The sequence below is a fragment of the Hyalella azteca genome, unplaced genomic scaffold (genome assembly GCF_000764305.2).
Source record: "Hyalella azteca isolate HAZT.00-mixed unplaced genomic scaffold, Hazt_2.0.2 contig16387, whole genome shotgun sequence".
NCBI lineage: Eukaryota > Metazoa > Arthropoda > Malacostraca > Amphipoda > Hyalellidae > Hyalella > Hyalella azteca.
In genome coordinates, this window is record NW_025946211.1 from 48,420 (window position 1) to 66,405 (window position 17,986).

General features: G+C 48.7%; 1 protein-coding gene across 1 annotated transcript in view; it reads right to left on the reverse strand.

Moving 5' to 3' along the window:
* Positions 1-17,732, reverse strand: part of LOC125179293 (syntaxin-binding protein 5-like) — a 27,918-nt gene extending 10,186 nt beyond the window's left edge. Inside the window, exon 1 of the mRNA XM_047884878.1 lies at positions 17,452-17,732. Coding sequence (XP_047740834.1) covers positions 17,452-17,577 — 126 coding nt within the window. The 5' untranslated portion in view covers positions 17,578-17,732. The remainder of the gene's footprint in view (positions 1-17,451) is intronic.
* Between the last annotated feature and the right edge of the window lie 254 nt (positions 17,733-17,986).

A 17,986-nucleotide genomic window follows, 5' to 3' on the forward strand; every position in this document is an offset into this window, starting at 1 on the left:
GAACTTCACGGCACACGGCGCGTCTGAAGGCCAGCTCTGAACTTCACGGCACACGGCGCGTCTGAAGGCCTGCTCAGAACTCCACGGCACACGGCGCGTCTGAAGGCCTGCTCTGAACTCCACGGCACACGGCGCGTCTGAAGGCCTGCTCTGAACTTCACGGCACACGGCGCTCCATCAAATCAAGATTGCGCTCCAGGCTGTAGCGACCTTTAGGGAGTGTCAACAAGCCACAGGGGAAAATTAGGGGCGCCGTATCGGCGGCCAGCGATGCCCCGCCCGAGATACTTTGCTATTAGCCAAGCCATTGCCTTGCAATAAAATCAGCGAGCACCAACAGACCCGGGGGACGGGCGCCCCTTGAACCTCCCCCCACGACTCTGATCCCTGCATCCGCCCCCTCATCCCTGCAGCCGTCCCCTCATCCCTGCAGCCGCCCCCTCATCCCTGCAGCCGCCCCCTCATCCCCACAGCCGTCCCCACCCCGATTCCCACAGCCAGTCCTGATCGCTGCAGTCGCTCCCTAATCCCCCGGCGCGGGGATCAGAGGGAGGCGCGGGGATCAGAGGGCGGCGCGGGGGTGTGGACACCCTCCCGCATGCCCACAAGTCCACGGACTGCGCTCCCAGCATTCAAGTATCCCTACTTTCAGGATTTATCTGTTATATTTTAACAGTTGTTATGCCCTTACATTTGTTACATCATTTAAATTTGTTATATTCTTCCATTAGTTACATTCTTACATTTCTCCTGTGTGATTACATTTGTTACATTTAAATTTGTTATATTATTCCGTTTGTTACATTCTTATGTTGGCTATATTTATTCGAGAGAAACATGAGTTCGTTAGGTACACGAGAAGAAATTTTATATACCTTGCTAATGGCAACATCCGCTTTATGTGGTCTTCCGGAGATTTCAGGGAACGAGTCTAGTTGACGCAGAACTGGCCAGACGTAACATCGTTGTAAGTATTATATGAACTGATTCTGTGTTTTATAGCTGGCAAAAACTTTTATGTAAGAATTTGTTTATAATAATTCCAAAAAAGTCACGGCTGCTGATTTTTCCATGAAAAGAAATCATCGGGTTGCAGGATTTCTGAGAAATAGCACCCCAAATCATCACAGATCCCTTGCCATGTTTTAAGGTTATTTTTGATTAAATGATTCTTTTCGCTGTCTCCAAACGTAAACTTGGCCAGAGGTTGGAAATAAGGTAAGGTAAACGATGATTTGTCAGAGAAAATCACATTTCCCACTGCTCGAGGGACCAATTTTGGAGGTTTTTACACCACTCTATAGGCTATGAAGCATATCTATATGAAATACGAGGTTTTCTAATTGAAACTCTCCCATAGAATCGAGATCTGTGCAGCTCTCGGCGGACAGTTTTTATGAAAACTGGGTTCTGCAGGTGTTCATTGAGGTCTGCAGTAATTTTAATAGCCAGTCATGCTGGCTGTTAACGTGCTAACGTGTACACGTGAGCAAGGCACGTGTACACGTGAGCTAGGCACGTGTACACGTGAGCAAGGCACGTGTACACGTGAGCAAGGCACGTGTACACGTGAGCATGGCACGTGTACACGTGAGCAAGGCACGTGTACACGTGAGCAAGGCACGTGTACACGTGAGCATGGCACGTGTACACGTGAGCATGGCACGTGTACACGTGAGCAAGGCACGTGTACACGTGAGCATGGCACGTGTACACGTGAGCATGGCACGTGTACACGTGAGCAAGGCAATTGTACACGGGAGCAAGGCACGTGTACACGTGAGCAAGGCACGTGTACACGGGAGCAAGGCAATTGTACACGGGAGCATGGCACGTGTACACGTGAGCAAGGCACGTGTACACGTGAGCATGGCACGTGTACACGTGAGCATGGCACGTGTACACGTGAGCAAGGCAATTGTACACGGGAGCAAGGCACGTGTACACGTGAGCAAGGCACGTGTACACGGGAGCAAGGCAATTGTACACGGGAGCATGGCACGTGTACACGTGAGCAAGGCACGTGTACACGTGAGCATGGCACGTGTACACGTTGTCTCTTATACACATCTAGATGTGTATAAGAGACAGGTGCAGGGGTGTGTTGTCATCCCTGACATGCATCCCAGCACGGCACTAGCGCCGGGGGAGTGCAGGGGTGTGTTGTCATCCCTGACATGCATCCCAGCACGGCACTAGGGCCGGGGGAGTGCAGGGGTGTGTTGTCATCCCTGACATGCATCCCAGCACGGCACTATCACCGAGGGGTGGGGTGCAGGAGTATCAATTCAATACGTATAACAAGTACGCCAAGTGTGCCTAATATACGCCCGTGTTACACGCACGACGCCGCGATACTCACGACATTAAATGCGTCGCCAGGCGCTCTACGTCACCAGCATCTCAGCTGCTCACCTGTGAACACAAAGCATATGTGTTAAATACGTTGAAAAGTTTATATGCTTAATTAATACGTTGAAGTCTATATGCCTAATACGTTGAAAAGTTTATATGCGTAATACGTTGAAGTCTATATGCCTAATACGTTGAAAAGTTTATATGCTTAATACGTTGAAGTCTATATGCCTAATACGTTGTAAAGTTTATATGCCTAATACGTTGAAATGTTTATATGCTAAATACGTTGTTAGTCCGACCACCAGTAGAGATATGAACGTCGTCATAGGATAACCCAGGCGTAAAGTTGTCACTCGTTAACTGAAATGGACGTCACCAAGCAGCGTATCTCCTGCACGTCACAAACATCATCATCTCGTCACTGACATCGTGAACGCATCTCATGCACGTCACAAACGTCATCATCTCGTTACTGACATCGTGAACGCATCTCCTGCACGTCACAAACGTCATCATCTCGTTACTGACATCGTGAACGCATCTCCTGCACGTCACAAACGTCATATGCTCGTCACTTAGATCGTGAGCGCATATAACAAATATCGTTATGTTATATCCAATAACATACAACATAACGCTGTACAATCACCAGCACCGATGTCGGGAGCTCCAATAACACGTCACTAGCTGGCCATTATTTACAACGCTCGCTTATTTACATTTATGAGTAACTCGCAGCCAGAAAATCGAAGGTCGCTACTGACTAATCTCAAAGGAATACTGCGGTACGTACTTAAAAATATGGGTATAACTTTGTCTAAATTACGATGCACTTTCTTTCGTGTGGGTCATCGTGATAACCAGCAAAAGACGCATTAGTGTATAAAATGCGTTAAAATTCAGACAACATGACCCATTCAGTTTTCTAAATGAATGCTGTAAGTGCATTTGGCAGCGATCGCGTGCGCTGAATTTGCAATGAAGCGCTTGAATAATTTGTGCATTTAGCATAACTGGGAGCTATAAGCTTCAGTTTGTAGCCGTCAAAGTTGCGCTGTAAACAACAACAAAGCTTGTTTGTCCTGAATCATAAATGGAAGAGGCACGCGGCCATTTGCGAGCAAGCACTGCAAGTTGAAATGAAGTTTCGAGGCAATTAGAAGCGAGTGTGGCAGAGTGGCTGTTGTCAGGACGCCACCTGCCATAGCCACCTGCCACAGGCACTTGCAACCGTCACTTGCCACCGCCACCTGCCACAGGCACTTGCCACCGCCACCTGCAACTGTCACTTGCCACCGCCACCTGCCACAGGCACTTGTAACCGTCTTTTGCCACCGCCACCAGCAACTGTCACTTGCCACCGCCACCTGCCACAGGCACTTGCAACCGTCACTTGCCACCGCCTACTGCAACCGTTACTTGCCACCGTCATCTGCCACAGCCACTGGCAGCCATCACTTTCAACCGCCACCTGCCGCAACAGCTTCCTGCCACCACCACTGCCGCAACAGCCTCCTGCCACCACCACCACCTGCCGCAACAGCCTCCTGCCACCACCACCACCTGTCGCAACAGCCTCCTGCCACCACCACCTGCCACATCTGGCTGAGCAAGAGACACAAGCACGAACACAACTCATAGCCTCCCAGAATTGTGTTGTCTGTGGATCAATGATGCAGGAAGGGCGGCAGGCAGCACGAGTCTCGCCGAGATCTGTAATTAACAGCACTACAAGCAAGACTGGGATACACTCGTACACGGAGGGTAGTGGAAGCAGCACCTGCAGCACGAATCTCGGGACAATGCAGCGTCCGTCCACAATGCTGCCCGCGGGGCCTGGGGGCTGAATGGGCCGCTTGCTAGGCCTGGAGCTGCGTGGGACGCCCGCGTGGCCTGGAGCTGCGTGGGACGCAGGACGCCCGCGTGGCCTGGAGGTACGTGGGACGCCCGCGTGGCCTGGAGCTGCGTGGGACGCCCGCGTGGCCTGGAGGTACGTGGGACGCCCGCGAGGCCTGGAGCTGCGTGGGACGCCCGCGTGGCCTGGCGCTGCGTGGGACGCCCGCGTGGCCTGGAGGTACGTGGGACGCCCGCGAGGCCTGGAGCTGCGTGGGACGCCCGCGTGGCCTGGAGCTGCGTGGGACGCCCGCGTGGCCTGGAGGTACGTGGGACGCCCGCGTGGCCTGGGCAGCGCGTGACGCCCGTGGAGCCTGGTGCTGTGACGGCTGCGAGGTCGCAGGCCGGAGCGTAAGCTTTAAACCAAACGCGGACGTGCCGGTGAAGTAGCACGCATCGCTTCAGACTGACGTCTGCTCGCATTTTACGCGACATGTTTGAGCCATGGAATCTGCAGCTCGCAGCTAGCCGTGTAATGCTGAGAAGGTCGCTATAAAATACCTACGGTGTACATTCACATCCCCTACTTACTACGCTGTACCATCGTGGCCACTGCAACGAGAGGACTGTTGCACCGTACCATCGTGGCCACTGCAACGAGAGGACTGTTGCGCTGTACCATCGTGGCCACTGCACCGAGAGGACTGTTGCACCGTGCCATCGTGACCCTGACGTCGAATTGACACGGTTTACACAGCTGCCTCCAAGTGCCTAAAAGATTCTTACACATGCATGTGTACAATAGAATTTACACCTCTGCTCCAATGTGTTATTTAATACGACGCTCGTCCGTTTGATTAAGTTCGCAGTCAACGATCCAGCCGCAGAATTGTATGTCTAGGTCGGCAATAGATCCTGCATGTTGCTGGCTCGGCTCAGAATAGTTATTTATTGCCAGCAGAATAGAATAGTTGTCGCTCTACAATAGTCAATACAAGTCCTCCTCGTGTACATGACAATGAATTACACATCACACATGTACACAGCTGGCACAGACAACGCGCGCGCCTCCCATTCACGCACGGCGCCTCACACGCGCGCGCCTCCCATTCACGCACGGTGCCTCACACACGCGCGCCTCCCATTCACGCACGGCGCCTCACACGCGCGCGCCTCCCATTCACGCACGGCGCCTCACACGCGCGCGCCTCCCATTCACGCACGGCGCCTCACACGCGCGCGCCTCCCATTCACGCACGGTGCCTCACACGCTTGCCTCCCATTCACGCACGGCGCCTCACACGCGCGCATGCGTATATACTGTATATTCAGCTGAGCCACACACCGTATCCTGGATACGGAGGTGACAGGCGTCACTCTGACTTCATTCAAAGCCGCGGGACACACGAGGTCGATGACGGTCGATCGGGTGATGAATGGGCGCTGGGGTGATGAATGGGCGCTGGGGTGATGAATGGGCGCTGGGGTGATGAATGGGTGCTGGGGTGATGAATGGGCGCTGGGGTGATGAATGGGTGCTGGGGTGATGAATGGGCGCTGGGGTGATGAATGGGCGCTGGGGTGATGAATGGGCGCTGGGGTGATGAATGGGCGCCGGGGTGATAAATGGGCGCCGGGGTGATGAATGGGCGCCGGGGTGATGAATGGGCGCCGGGGTGATGAATGGGCGCCGAGGTGATGAATGGGTGCTGGGGTGATGAACGGGCGCCGGGGTGATGAATGGGCGCTGGGGTGATGAATGGGCGCCGGGGTGATGAATGGGCGCTAGGGTGATGACTGTGGTGGTAGGCCGTGGTGACAATGGATGGGGGCGCTACCTCCCCCAAATGCAAGGAGGGGCTAGGGTGCAACATATCGAGCGCTCCCTCATGCGCCGGAGTTGCTGCCACCAGCTGCGTCCGCCGCGCGTACGGCAGAAATAAAACACCTCCAATCTTCAAATACACTGAAGAAAATAAACGCTCGGGCCAAATTGTCCAAATAGTGACACACTTTATGCCCACAGCACGAGCACAGAGCGGACGTAGCAGTGATACGTTTTTTTACCTGGGCCAAACTGGGTCAGGATGACTCACCCAAGAGCAATAAGTGTATCACAACTTAGACGAAATCTACCACATTTCTCTGAGTGTACACACGTTACAAAACCATTCTCAATACAAAACAACAGGCCATCCTGTGCGTCACGATAATCTCGCCCATAAAGAGTTGAAGGCGACACGTCGCTAACACGAAACTAACGCGCCATGGCGTGCAGTGAATGCCATGCAATCTCGCCGAGTTTTGTTACAAATAAACTGTTCAGTTAGGGCCGACCGCGTGCTACGTAGCGCGAACAATTCTAATGTATCCTTTATGACAATAACAATGGTTCTTCTTGGTGATATGGTAGATCCTTGGTCGCTCTTAAAATGGCTCTTCTTGTTGATATGGTAGATCCTTGGTCGCTCTTGAAATGGTTCTTCTTGTTGATATGGTAGATCCTTCGTCGCTCTTAAAGGTTTTTCTCGTTGATATGGTAGATCCTTCATCGCTCTTAAAGGTTCTTCTTGTTGATATGGTAGATCCTTCGTCGCTCTTAAAATGGTCCCTCTTCTTGTTGTTGTAGCTATAGCGCCAGGAAGCCTCATGGCGACCCAGGCATAAGCCACTACGCGAGGTTTAATTAAATCTGAATATAATACTGCCAGCCGTCATGGAAGGATATTATTTATAATAGGAAAGTCTCCCCTGTCGGCATAAGGACTGGCAGCGCCGGCACAGGGATGCTTAGTTATGATTTGCCGTCGGAGAATGAGTGCAGGAAATTCTTAGTCTTGAGTTAATGAAAGGGATTAAGGTTTAATGTGAGACTGTTGGTGCCCACCACTGCCCCACACCAATGCCCACCACTGCCCCGCACCAATGCCCACCACTGCCCCGCACCAATGCCCACCTCTTCCCCGCAACAATGCCCTCCACTGCCCCGCACCAATGCCCACCTCTGCCCCGCACCAATGCCCACCACTGCCCCGCACCAATGCCCACCACTGCCCCGCACCAATGCCCACCACTGCCCCGCACCTATGCCCACCACTGCCCCGCACCAATGCCCACTGTTTGCGTGACGACAGTTCTTCCACAGCACAGCAGAGGGTGTATGCACTCCGTCCCCGTCTCGATACAACAAGCGGCGGCGAAAGCCCCGTCGTTCCCAACTAACGACTGCCATTTCCCCCAACGCCCCACGGGACAAAAACCCACAACAAATGCAGGGGAAAAAACACAAGAAGAACGAGCCTTTTCCTCCTGCGGCTGGCGGGGGAGGAGGGATGCGTAATCAAAGGCCAGAGAGGGGTTGACGGTTTGACCCCCCTCCCTCGAATCCCACTGAACAACCTCACCTCATCAACATAACAGTAAGTTAAAAAAAAATATTCCGTTTTGTGCTGGCAAGAGCACAAGTTGACGGAATGTGCACAAATGGACGTTATTAGGCTGCACAAGACAACGCTGCACAAATCTTCCGTTATTGTGCTGGCAAGAGCACAAGTTGAAGGCAGTCATCGTACAGTTGCCGCCTCATTTATTACACAAAGACGAGTGATTGTGCCGATGTACAAACAGCGGAGTACTTTTTGATTATATGTAGGTCACCCTAACCCAGCCTGACCTGGAATAAGGGCGTATCAGTGCTAAGTCAGCTGCCTGCTGGTGCTATGGGTGAGAAAGTGTCACTATTTGGACAATATGACGTATTGATTGTATTTAGTGCCGCATGTATTTGCCCGCGTAGGGGTGCGAGAGCCGTATCCTAGATACCAGCATTAGCATACTCGAGATGCAGGGGAGATCGAGCGGCGGGGGGCGGGGAAGGGACGGCCTCTACATCGATACTGACGACCTTTACACCTATACTGATGACAACAAATTAGATTTACAGTATAGGTGTAGAGGTCGTCAGTATGTATATGTTTAGGGGTCGTTAGTATATGTTGGGGGGGGGGGGGTCAGTGTTTGTGTAAGGGTCGTCAGTATATGTTTAGGGGTCGTCAGTATGTGTTAAGGGGGAGTCAGTTTTTGTGTCGGGGTCGTCAGCATACAGGTAGGGGGCGTCAGTATACGTGTAGAGGGCGTCAGTATACGTGTAGGGGTCGTCAGTATACGTGTAGGGGCGTCAGTATACGTGTAGGGGGCGTCAGTATACGTGTAGGGGCGTCAGTATACGTGTAGGGGTCGTCAGAATAGATGTAGGTGTTTATTGACGAGCCCTCCCAGCACCCCTCTAACCCAGCAGGGCTGGTATCATGGATACCACCGCCGCCAACGATCGATATCGTGGCAGCGAGTTCAGGGCACCGGGGGCCGGCGGTATCAATGATACAAAGCATCATTTCCCTCGGGGCATCACCACACAAATAAATGTTTCCCTGTCTCAATAGTGATGCATGTTTTACATATTTTGATACAGTTTGTCCTGAGAAAAGAGTGTATCAGTGCTACGTGCTCGAGTATGTCCGGGTTAACCCCTGAGCATAACCGGGTTAACCTGCAACGTGGAGTTAACCTGCCTGGATTAACTCCTACCACTATACTAAAACGCCATGTTAACCTCTTACGACGAGTTGACCTGCATACAATTAAGATTAGCCTTCCTCTCACACTCATCAATGACACTTGAGTCGCTATTCAAAGCTCATATAGTATCTGGCAAGAGATTCATTCCTCAGTTCTGTTAAGAAAATGTATCGTTCCTGCCAATAATGCGATGATTAATCGTGATATAAAAAAGTTATTCCTTTTAGTTAATAGAACTATATACCTATTGATCGGTGCTATGTATATATACAGTATCAGTATCCGACGAGTCTATATATTCTGGCACGTGATTCGCTTCTCGAGGTCAACGAACAGCTATTCGGTTTAATTAATCACCACCGCTGAAATATTAATATCAATTAATCGAACACCATGAAGATTTAAACCCCCATTATTGGAAGAGATCGACGATAACATACGAGTACTTCAGTAGAGGCATGTATGGCGAGGTCAGGCTTGGGCGATCCGTTCGGCTCCTTGGGCCAAACTTTGAAAAATATAACCAGTTCATAAATCCGACAGCCAATTATTGACGGATTTTCAAAGTAAACCCACCAATCGTAAACGAGAAATCGGCCGCTACGTGCACTTGGGGGGCTACGTGTAATTAGGGGGTTGCTTATGCTTAGGGGGCTACATGTACAGGGTGATTTACGAAAATTTTCGGTTTTGTATTTCGCGCCAAGCAACCAGATGTTGTAGGAGAAGGGCGGGAAGTATGTCATATGAAGAAGAGGTCATAAAATTTTGTGTACCGCCTCTATTCAGTTGCCACTATGCATTGGACAATTGAGCAGCGTGCGTTTGCTGTCGACGTGAACTTTTTTCTTCGACGTTCCATTATCGCTACTCAAGAAGCATTCGGTACACGGTTCCGTATTCGTCCTTCAGGTCGAGTTCCTGATCTGAAATCGCTTGTTACGTCGGTGAACACATTTAGAACAAGTTACCTTGAATCAATTGTTTACAATGATTGTCCAAGTACCCAAAATCATTTGAAGAACGACATACGCCCAGCCATCACAAATACACCCGTCAATATGCTTCAGCGAGTTGAACGATAATTCAAAAATCGACTAACTGAATGCAATGGAGATCTTAATTTGTCCGATGTCATCTTTAAAACAAATTGATACAAAAATTCAGGTATAATGTCTTTTTAAATTAAATGTATTTCTTAATGATATCTTTACTGGTTCTTTTTTTTATTGAACTTTCAATACAGGAAGTTTTCATGATCACCCTGTACTTATGAGGCTACGCGTGCTTAAGCGAAAATTGATCGCACAGCTCCTGACCTCTGGCGTTGATGCCTCCAGCATCAGCGTTTAGTTTTTAGTGCCTAGTTATAGTGTATCTTCTTTTGACGATGGTTAAAAACTATTTCCTCACTCAGCGCAGCGTGTTGGCGGGAGGTGTTTCATCGCGCTCTCTTTGAGCGACGCCCAAAGCTGGCAGCAGTACTTCAGGATGGGGCGACTGTGCATCCAACGTAGCATGAGCACAGACCGTGAACGGCCAATGTGGCTACGGCGAATCTCCTCGGTCTGCATTAAGAATGCTGATGCAACGACGTTGCTTGGCTGTAAACTATATCATTGACTTATGCTGGAAGCCACATTACACTGGGCCTCTCTTTCGAAACGGATCCTCGGCACTTGTCGTAGGGTTGCAAAAAATATCTATTTTGCATTTAGAACAACTTTCCTTTTCTCTACCTAGTTGGGCAAATACCCGCGCAACCCTCGCTCATGCCAACCCAACAACAAAACCGCCGACGCCGACATCTGGTCCGCAACTGCTCTACCGCCTGGCGTCAGTGACGTGGCCTATGCAGTAAATACCTCATAAAAATGATAGCTGGCAACTTTAGTTAGTTGCCAGCATTAAATCTCCCATGGCCGTTTAACAATAATATTTAGCTTCTTTCATTAAGAATTTAATTCCTAGATATATAACACGGAGCAAGAATTTAACGAGATAACAGGGCACGGCACGTGTAATGCTGCACGTGTTACGTAAGCACGTATAACGCAGCACGTATAACGCAGCACGTGTAACACAGCACGTGTAAACAGTACGTGTAACACAGCACGTGTAACACAGCACGCGTAACGCAGCACGTGTAACACAGCACGTGCAACACAGCACGTGTAAACACAGCACGTGTAACGCAGTACGTGTAACACAGCACGTGTAACACAGCACGCGTAACGCAGCACGCGTAACACAGCACGTGTAACACAGCACGTGTAACACAGCACGCGTAACGCAGCACGTGTAACACAAGCACGTGTAACACAGCACGTGCAACACTGCACTACGGGCAGCCTACATGTAGCGCAGCATGCATGTATGCTGGGGGATACGCTCGCCATGCGCAGCGGCCCCCATATAGGCAGCGGCGACTTCATCTCCAAATAACCGATATTGAGCAGCCGGCGCCCGGCACAGCCTACGCTGAGCCTCCAGTACAGCCTACAGGGCCTGCCCTAGAGCCTACCTTGAGCCTTTTTGCCTGCCCTGAGCCTATACATGGCCTGTCCTGAACTTCCGGCACAGCCTACACGGCCTGCGCTGAGTCTCCTACACAGCCTCACCACAGGGAGGTCTATTGGCGAGTGTCTGAGTACATCATAAGTACTATGGGCTTTTGCTTTCTTGGTGGCATTGTTCCTGAGCGCTCCACCGCTGAGCTCGCAGTATCTCACGGCGAGTCTCAGTTGTGGGGTTGAGTTGTTATATAGGCTATTCCGTCATAGCGCTAAGTTGTCATGCAAGCAGAGTTCCTTATATTTCCCTTCTCTGTCTCTCTCTTGCGGGCGGCCGACTGTCTCGCGTAAGCCAACTCTTATTCGCGTGTTTTCGTTTCTGTTACTGTTCGTCTTCGTTTAATTGAGTTACTAACGATGCCTCTATTTAGCCAGCTCTGGCGGGCTTGACACTTGAGACCTCCCGCTCCTTGTGGGTGATGAACGATTTTTAATTCGAGAAATTATCGATAGTTGAGACCTTGCACCTCGTTGGTGAACTACATATAAACCTCCGGTGCGAGATAGCTAAATGGCTGAAGCGCAAGTAAACAATTAGTCACTCAATTCCTGCACAGCTTGCGCACATGAATCACCTTCTGGACTCAAGACATGCGTGACGCACAGGCTGGTATGAGCGCACAGCCTGGCGCCAGCTGTACGCACAAGCTGGTATGAGCGCACAGCCTGGCGCCAGCTGTACGCACAGGCTGGTGTGAGCGCACAGCCTGGCGCCAGCTGTACGCACAGGCTGGTGTGAGCGCACAGCCTGGCGCCAGCTGTACCCACAGGCTGGTGTGAGCGCACAGCCTGGCGCCAGCTGTACGCACAGGCTGGTGTGAGCGCACAGCCTGGCGCCAGCTGTACGCACAGGCGCATGAACGCACAGACTGGCGCCAGCTGTACGCACAGGCGCATGAACGCACAGACTGGCGCCAGCTGTACGCACAGGCTGGTATGAACGCACAGGCTGGTATGAACGCACAGCCTGGCGCCAGCTGTACGCACAGGCTGGTGTGAGCGCACAGCCTGGCGCTAGCTGTACCCACAGGCTGGTGTGAGCGCACAGCCTGGCGCCAGCTGTACGCACAGGCTGGTGTGAGCGCACAGCCTGGCGCCAGCTGTACGCACAGGCGCATGAACGCAGACTGGCGCCAGCTGTACGCACAGGCGCATGAACGCACAGACTGGCGCCAGCTGTACGCACAGGCGCATGAACGCACTGACTGGCGCCAGCTGTACGCACAGCCTGGCGCCAGCTGTACGCACAGCCTGGTGTGAGCGCACAGCCTGGCGCCAGCTGTACGCACAGCCTGGTGTGAGCGCACAGGCTGGCGCCAGCTGTACGCACAGGCTGGTGTGAGCACACAGCCTGGCGCCAGCTGTACGCACAGCCTGGTGTGAGCGCACAGCCTGGCGCCAGCTGTACGCACAGGCNTGCAGGTCACAGCTGTAGCAGGTGATGCAGGTCGCAGCTGTAGCAGGTGATGCAGGCCGCAGCTATAGGGTGATACAGGCCGCTGTTCTCATCAGGCCTAATTTATCACGGGATTTGCACCCGTGGCCCCTGCTAGGGAGGGAGCAGAAGGCGGCCATTTGTCAGCGAGGTCTTGCCAGGAATCTCTAAGATAAAATTTCTGGATCTAATAATTCTCAGCGGTCGGGTAAACACTCGTACTGGTCGGTGCGCAGCGCCCTCACGGGACGAGCTTTATACGGTAACTGGGCACACGGCTGGACGAAGTAACGTGGCGCACGGCTGGTCCACGGCAACGTGGCACACGGCTGGTCCACGGTAACGTGGCACACGGCTGGTCCACGGTAACGTGGCGCACGGCTAGTCCACGGTAACGTGGCGCACGGCTAGTCCACGGTAACGTGGCACACGGCTGGTCCACAGTAACGTGGCACACGGCTGGCCCACGGTAACGTGGCACACGGCTGGTCCACGGCAACGTGGCACACGGCTGGTCCACGGTAACGTGGCACACAGCTGGCCCACGGTAACGTGGCACACGGCTGGTCCACGGCAACGTGGCACACAGCTGGCCCACGGTAACGTGGCACACGGCTGGACCACGGTAACGTGGCACACGGCTGGTCCACGGTAACGTGGCACACAGGACGAAGTAACGTGGCGCACGGCTGGTCCACGGCAACGTGGCACACGGCTGGTCCACGGTAACGTGGCACACGGCTGGTCCACGGTAACGTGGCACACGGCTGGCCCACGGTAACGTGGCACACGGCTGGCCCACGGTAACGTGGCACACGGCTGGCCCACGGTAACGTGGCACACGGCTGGTCCACGGTAACGTGGCACACGGCTGGTCCACGGTAACGTGGCACACAGCTGGTCCACGGTAACGTAGCACCACACGGTTAATGCTTGACTGCGCGTGTTGAACACAAACGTCGTCTGGCACAACCAAGTCAGGCGGTTGACAACGATATCAGCTGTACCAGAGGAATGAGCATCTGTTCACCACATGAGGAGGCTTGGGAATACAATGATTGTCACTCTTCATTTCTTTGTGATAAATGATGCGCGTGATGAATGATGTACGTGACGATTGATGTATGTGATGAATGATGTGCATGTGATGATTGATGTATGATGTGTGTGATGATTGGTGTACGTTACCAATGAATGTGTAATGAACAATTCCAGCAGTGGTCCTGCCAGCAATGTTGACAAGGTCCTGCCAGCAATGTTGACAAGGTCCTGCCAGCAATGTTGACAGGTAGCCTGTAAAAATGTCCTCCCCTACACACCACTTTCACGCAAATATCAATATTTGTTGTATCATTAGTTGATATAGCAATACATACCACATAAATAACTTGAATGTAAATAACTAATGTACCAGATTGATGTATTAATAATACAACAACTGCTATAACACCTGTTGCAGCAGGACAAATAAGCAACAAATGTTAAAGAAGAGGATAAAAGTTTCATGGCTCAAGATAACTCAAGTTGCTTGATAGAAGAATTACCCAAGTAGAAACTATCATCAACATTCAATCAGGTAGATTCAACATCGTCAACATTCAATCATTCAATTGCCCAAGTAGAAACAACACAAGCAAACAACTTTAATGTATAATAACAACTCTGTAGAGTTTACTATTAGATAAGAATTACATAATTAACAAGTACACAAGAATCAAATATGCCTAGCTCTTCTATGAATTATATACATTTAGTTGATGGGTTGAAGAATTTTGAAATGATACACCCAGCTTCTGGGGAGATGATTTTTCGAGATGAAATCTGACTGGGATTTTTTTAGAGAAGGGTTGTGGTGCAGTGGATCAACATCATCAGGTCATACAGCCTTCACACTGTTCCTTTGGGTCCATTTGAACAGATACATGAATGTATTATAATTCAGGTCAATTCAAATGTATGGCCTTTTATTGTCAAGCTTGAATAATAAAAGTGAATTTTTTTACTGGTACACATGAAATCTGGAATAAAAGATTTGGTTGGACATATAGCATGGATTTCAATTTGTTGATGAATCAAGACTGAAGAAAACAGTCACAAGGGTAACTGCTTCTGCACTGAGATGGCCATGCAGCATTGAGCTTAAGATGGAACTCTCCCAATAATTTCCATTTTTAATTCTTCTATGACCATACCCAATCAATTTAAGATAATAAAATGAAAAAAAAAGCATGTGAACTTTGATTATCACTTCAATTTTTGCAAATTGTTTAAGCCTCTTGAGCAAAGAGCTCAGTCTCCAGAAAAGTAAGGGCTGTCATCCATATCTATAAAGCTTTTAGTGTTTGTTTAAATCTAAAATTAGTTTTATAGCCTTACAGTTGAGACCTTAAAATGTTAATAAATGAAACTTTGCTTCTAGCTCACTGCTACAGAAAGGAGTTCACATGCCAATAGCGTGGTATCAACATAGGCTGGCCGCTGGAGTGAGAGGAGCTGTGATGGTTGTTGGCTAAATGGAAATACAGTATAAAATTCATACTTAAGAAATTATGCATTTTGAATTTTGTCTCCAAAATGAAATAAATAACCATTCCTGCCCATGGTAAAATCTTAACAGGCAACCAAGCCCATGCTAAGCTTCAGAGATATCAGAGCCACAAACCAGCAAGCATTTCAAGAACTGTGCTTTGTTCTCAAACATTCTTGACATTAAATCAGCACACACAAAGATCCATCCCACTCCAGAATTGTGATTAAAAATAAATATAATGTCAATATTAATTCTTGACCATCACCAATACTGGCATGGAAAATATCTCCTTTCCAAGCCATAAATAGGGCTTCCAACTTTTTTGGAGCCTCGAGATTCCTGCTCAATGAATTATATTTAATTAATTATTGTAAATAGTGCATAATCAAGCAGCAAGATTCTAAATATATAACAAGCTGTAATTTTTTAGCCACAAGATTATAGCATTTATTAGGAAATCTGGTCTACAATTGTATATATACAACTCAAAGTCTCAAATGAAGAGAAAGACAACTAGTTGGTGCTATGGGCAGTTGGGCACTAGAACTAGATTCAGTCACCACCTCTACCCCACTAATAGTAACACCAGTATATACGGTATTATTGCAGATTAACTACATCCAAAAAAAAGGGTGTTTTTTTTTTTGAATTATATGTTTTTTGGGGTGTAGATTACGAATCTGAAATCCATTTTTGGCGGTCGGCATCGGAAAACCGATTTTTTTCCGACCCAAAAATCGCGCTAAAAATGCCTAAAATCTGCGAAATCGGCGAAAAATCGGAAAACATTTTTGAACTAAAATGTTACCAGTTGCACTGCAACCGTGCAACGGGTAACATTTTCGTCTTCTTTGTCCATAAATCTGGAGATACATTGCCACATCGAGAGATCACAACCTAACGCCAACTCGCAGGTTGGGTTGGTTCGCCCAGGTTCCTTTTAGATCAAAATGCTATCTAAAAAAAGGAACTTGGCTGACTTAACCCAACCTAAGAGCTTTTTGTAAAATTTCGATGAACAATCCGACCCTTTATATAAAGGTGAGTGGGTAACGTAAGTTTCGTAACCCCCATGTTAGTAAATAAAGGTGAGTGGGTAACGTAAGTTACGTAACCCCCATGTTAGTAAGTCGCGAAAAAAATCGGTTTTCCGATGCCGACCGCCAAAAATGGATTTCAGATTCGTAATCTACACCCCAAAAAACATATAATTAAAAAAAAAAACACCCTTTTTTTTGGATGTAGTTAATCTGCAATAATACCGTATATACTGCCCACAAGCTTCCTCAATTTGAGCAAATTTTACAAGCATAACAAAATTAAATGCCATCTTTTCTTGACACACAGCAGAAGAATTGTGCATAATATTATTATGCTATTGCTATTGTTGCTATGAGTATGACAACCTATGAGCTAATTCTAGTCATCTAGATATAAATATCCATGAAATCATCATACTTCATGGTATTTCAGATGAAACATACTACTCACAGGCTAGGAGGAAAAAGCAACAAGAGCTAGAACATATCCTGTGAGGCTGTGACATAGCAGACCCATCAGTGTTCAGGGAAGTGAACTGATATGATGAAAATAAACGATCTCCGAGTATTGTAAAAAAATTGTGTTACGATTGATACATAAAAGGAGCTGCAGCAAATTTGTTTTCTAGATATAATGGAAAAATTTTATTTATTAACTTATTTACAGACTAAATTGATAGCGCGCAGTAGCAGTATAAAATAGTAAAGCTCGTAATTGAGCCGCATTGCATAGGCACTCCAGCTGTTAGCCACGAACTTGGCAACATCAACTCATCAAGGGTAGAATATTCGCACTTCCCAGATTACAATGGTTTGGCAACTGAGAAGTAAAAAGAACCTATCATTTTTGTCAGCTGTCAAAATACAGAGAACGATGCTCTCGCAGCCCCCTGCTCGTCAGCTGTGTTAACATGAAAGTCATCTAATCAGTTCACCTGTTCATACGTAGCTATATCTGACAGCACTCAGCTCATGCGAGCGCGTTCACACAATCATGAACCTCTGGTCCAAACTCCAAAGTTTTACAAATATTATGATTTTTCTTTGTAAATCGAAAAAATTTTATATCAAACTACATTTTAATGTAAAATATATTATATATACCTTTGCAACCTGGAAGTGTTCAGGTCGAAGTGTTTCAACAATAGGGACGTGTTCGGTTTTGGCGCTAGGTTGCGCCACGGATGAACGAAATCCATCAAGAACGTGCTTTAGAGTCCGTTTCTTCATGGTGCCACGTAAACGCACACAGACATTTATCAGAGAAACGTCATGGGATATTTGGCACAGCCCACAAATATTTAAATTCAAACATTTGAACACCACTAGCCTGCCAAATTCGCGGACGACACAACAGCCGACACAGACCACTACACACTCTCGCGTTCTCGCTACCACTGAGCAATCTGTGAGTGTTTTAAACGCCATGCCTTGGCTATGACGTCATGCTGAACAAACTTTAATTTTATTCGAGGAAATAATTCTGAATACATTTGATGCAACTAAGATTATTCACGATTTTAAAATAATTTTTATTGTTTCCAGAATTTAGGAGCTACCGCAATAACTGATTTACGATAATCAACTAACGTCTTCACATTCAAGTGAAGTCATCATATATCACTCAGTTCCTAATGCT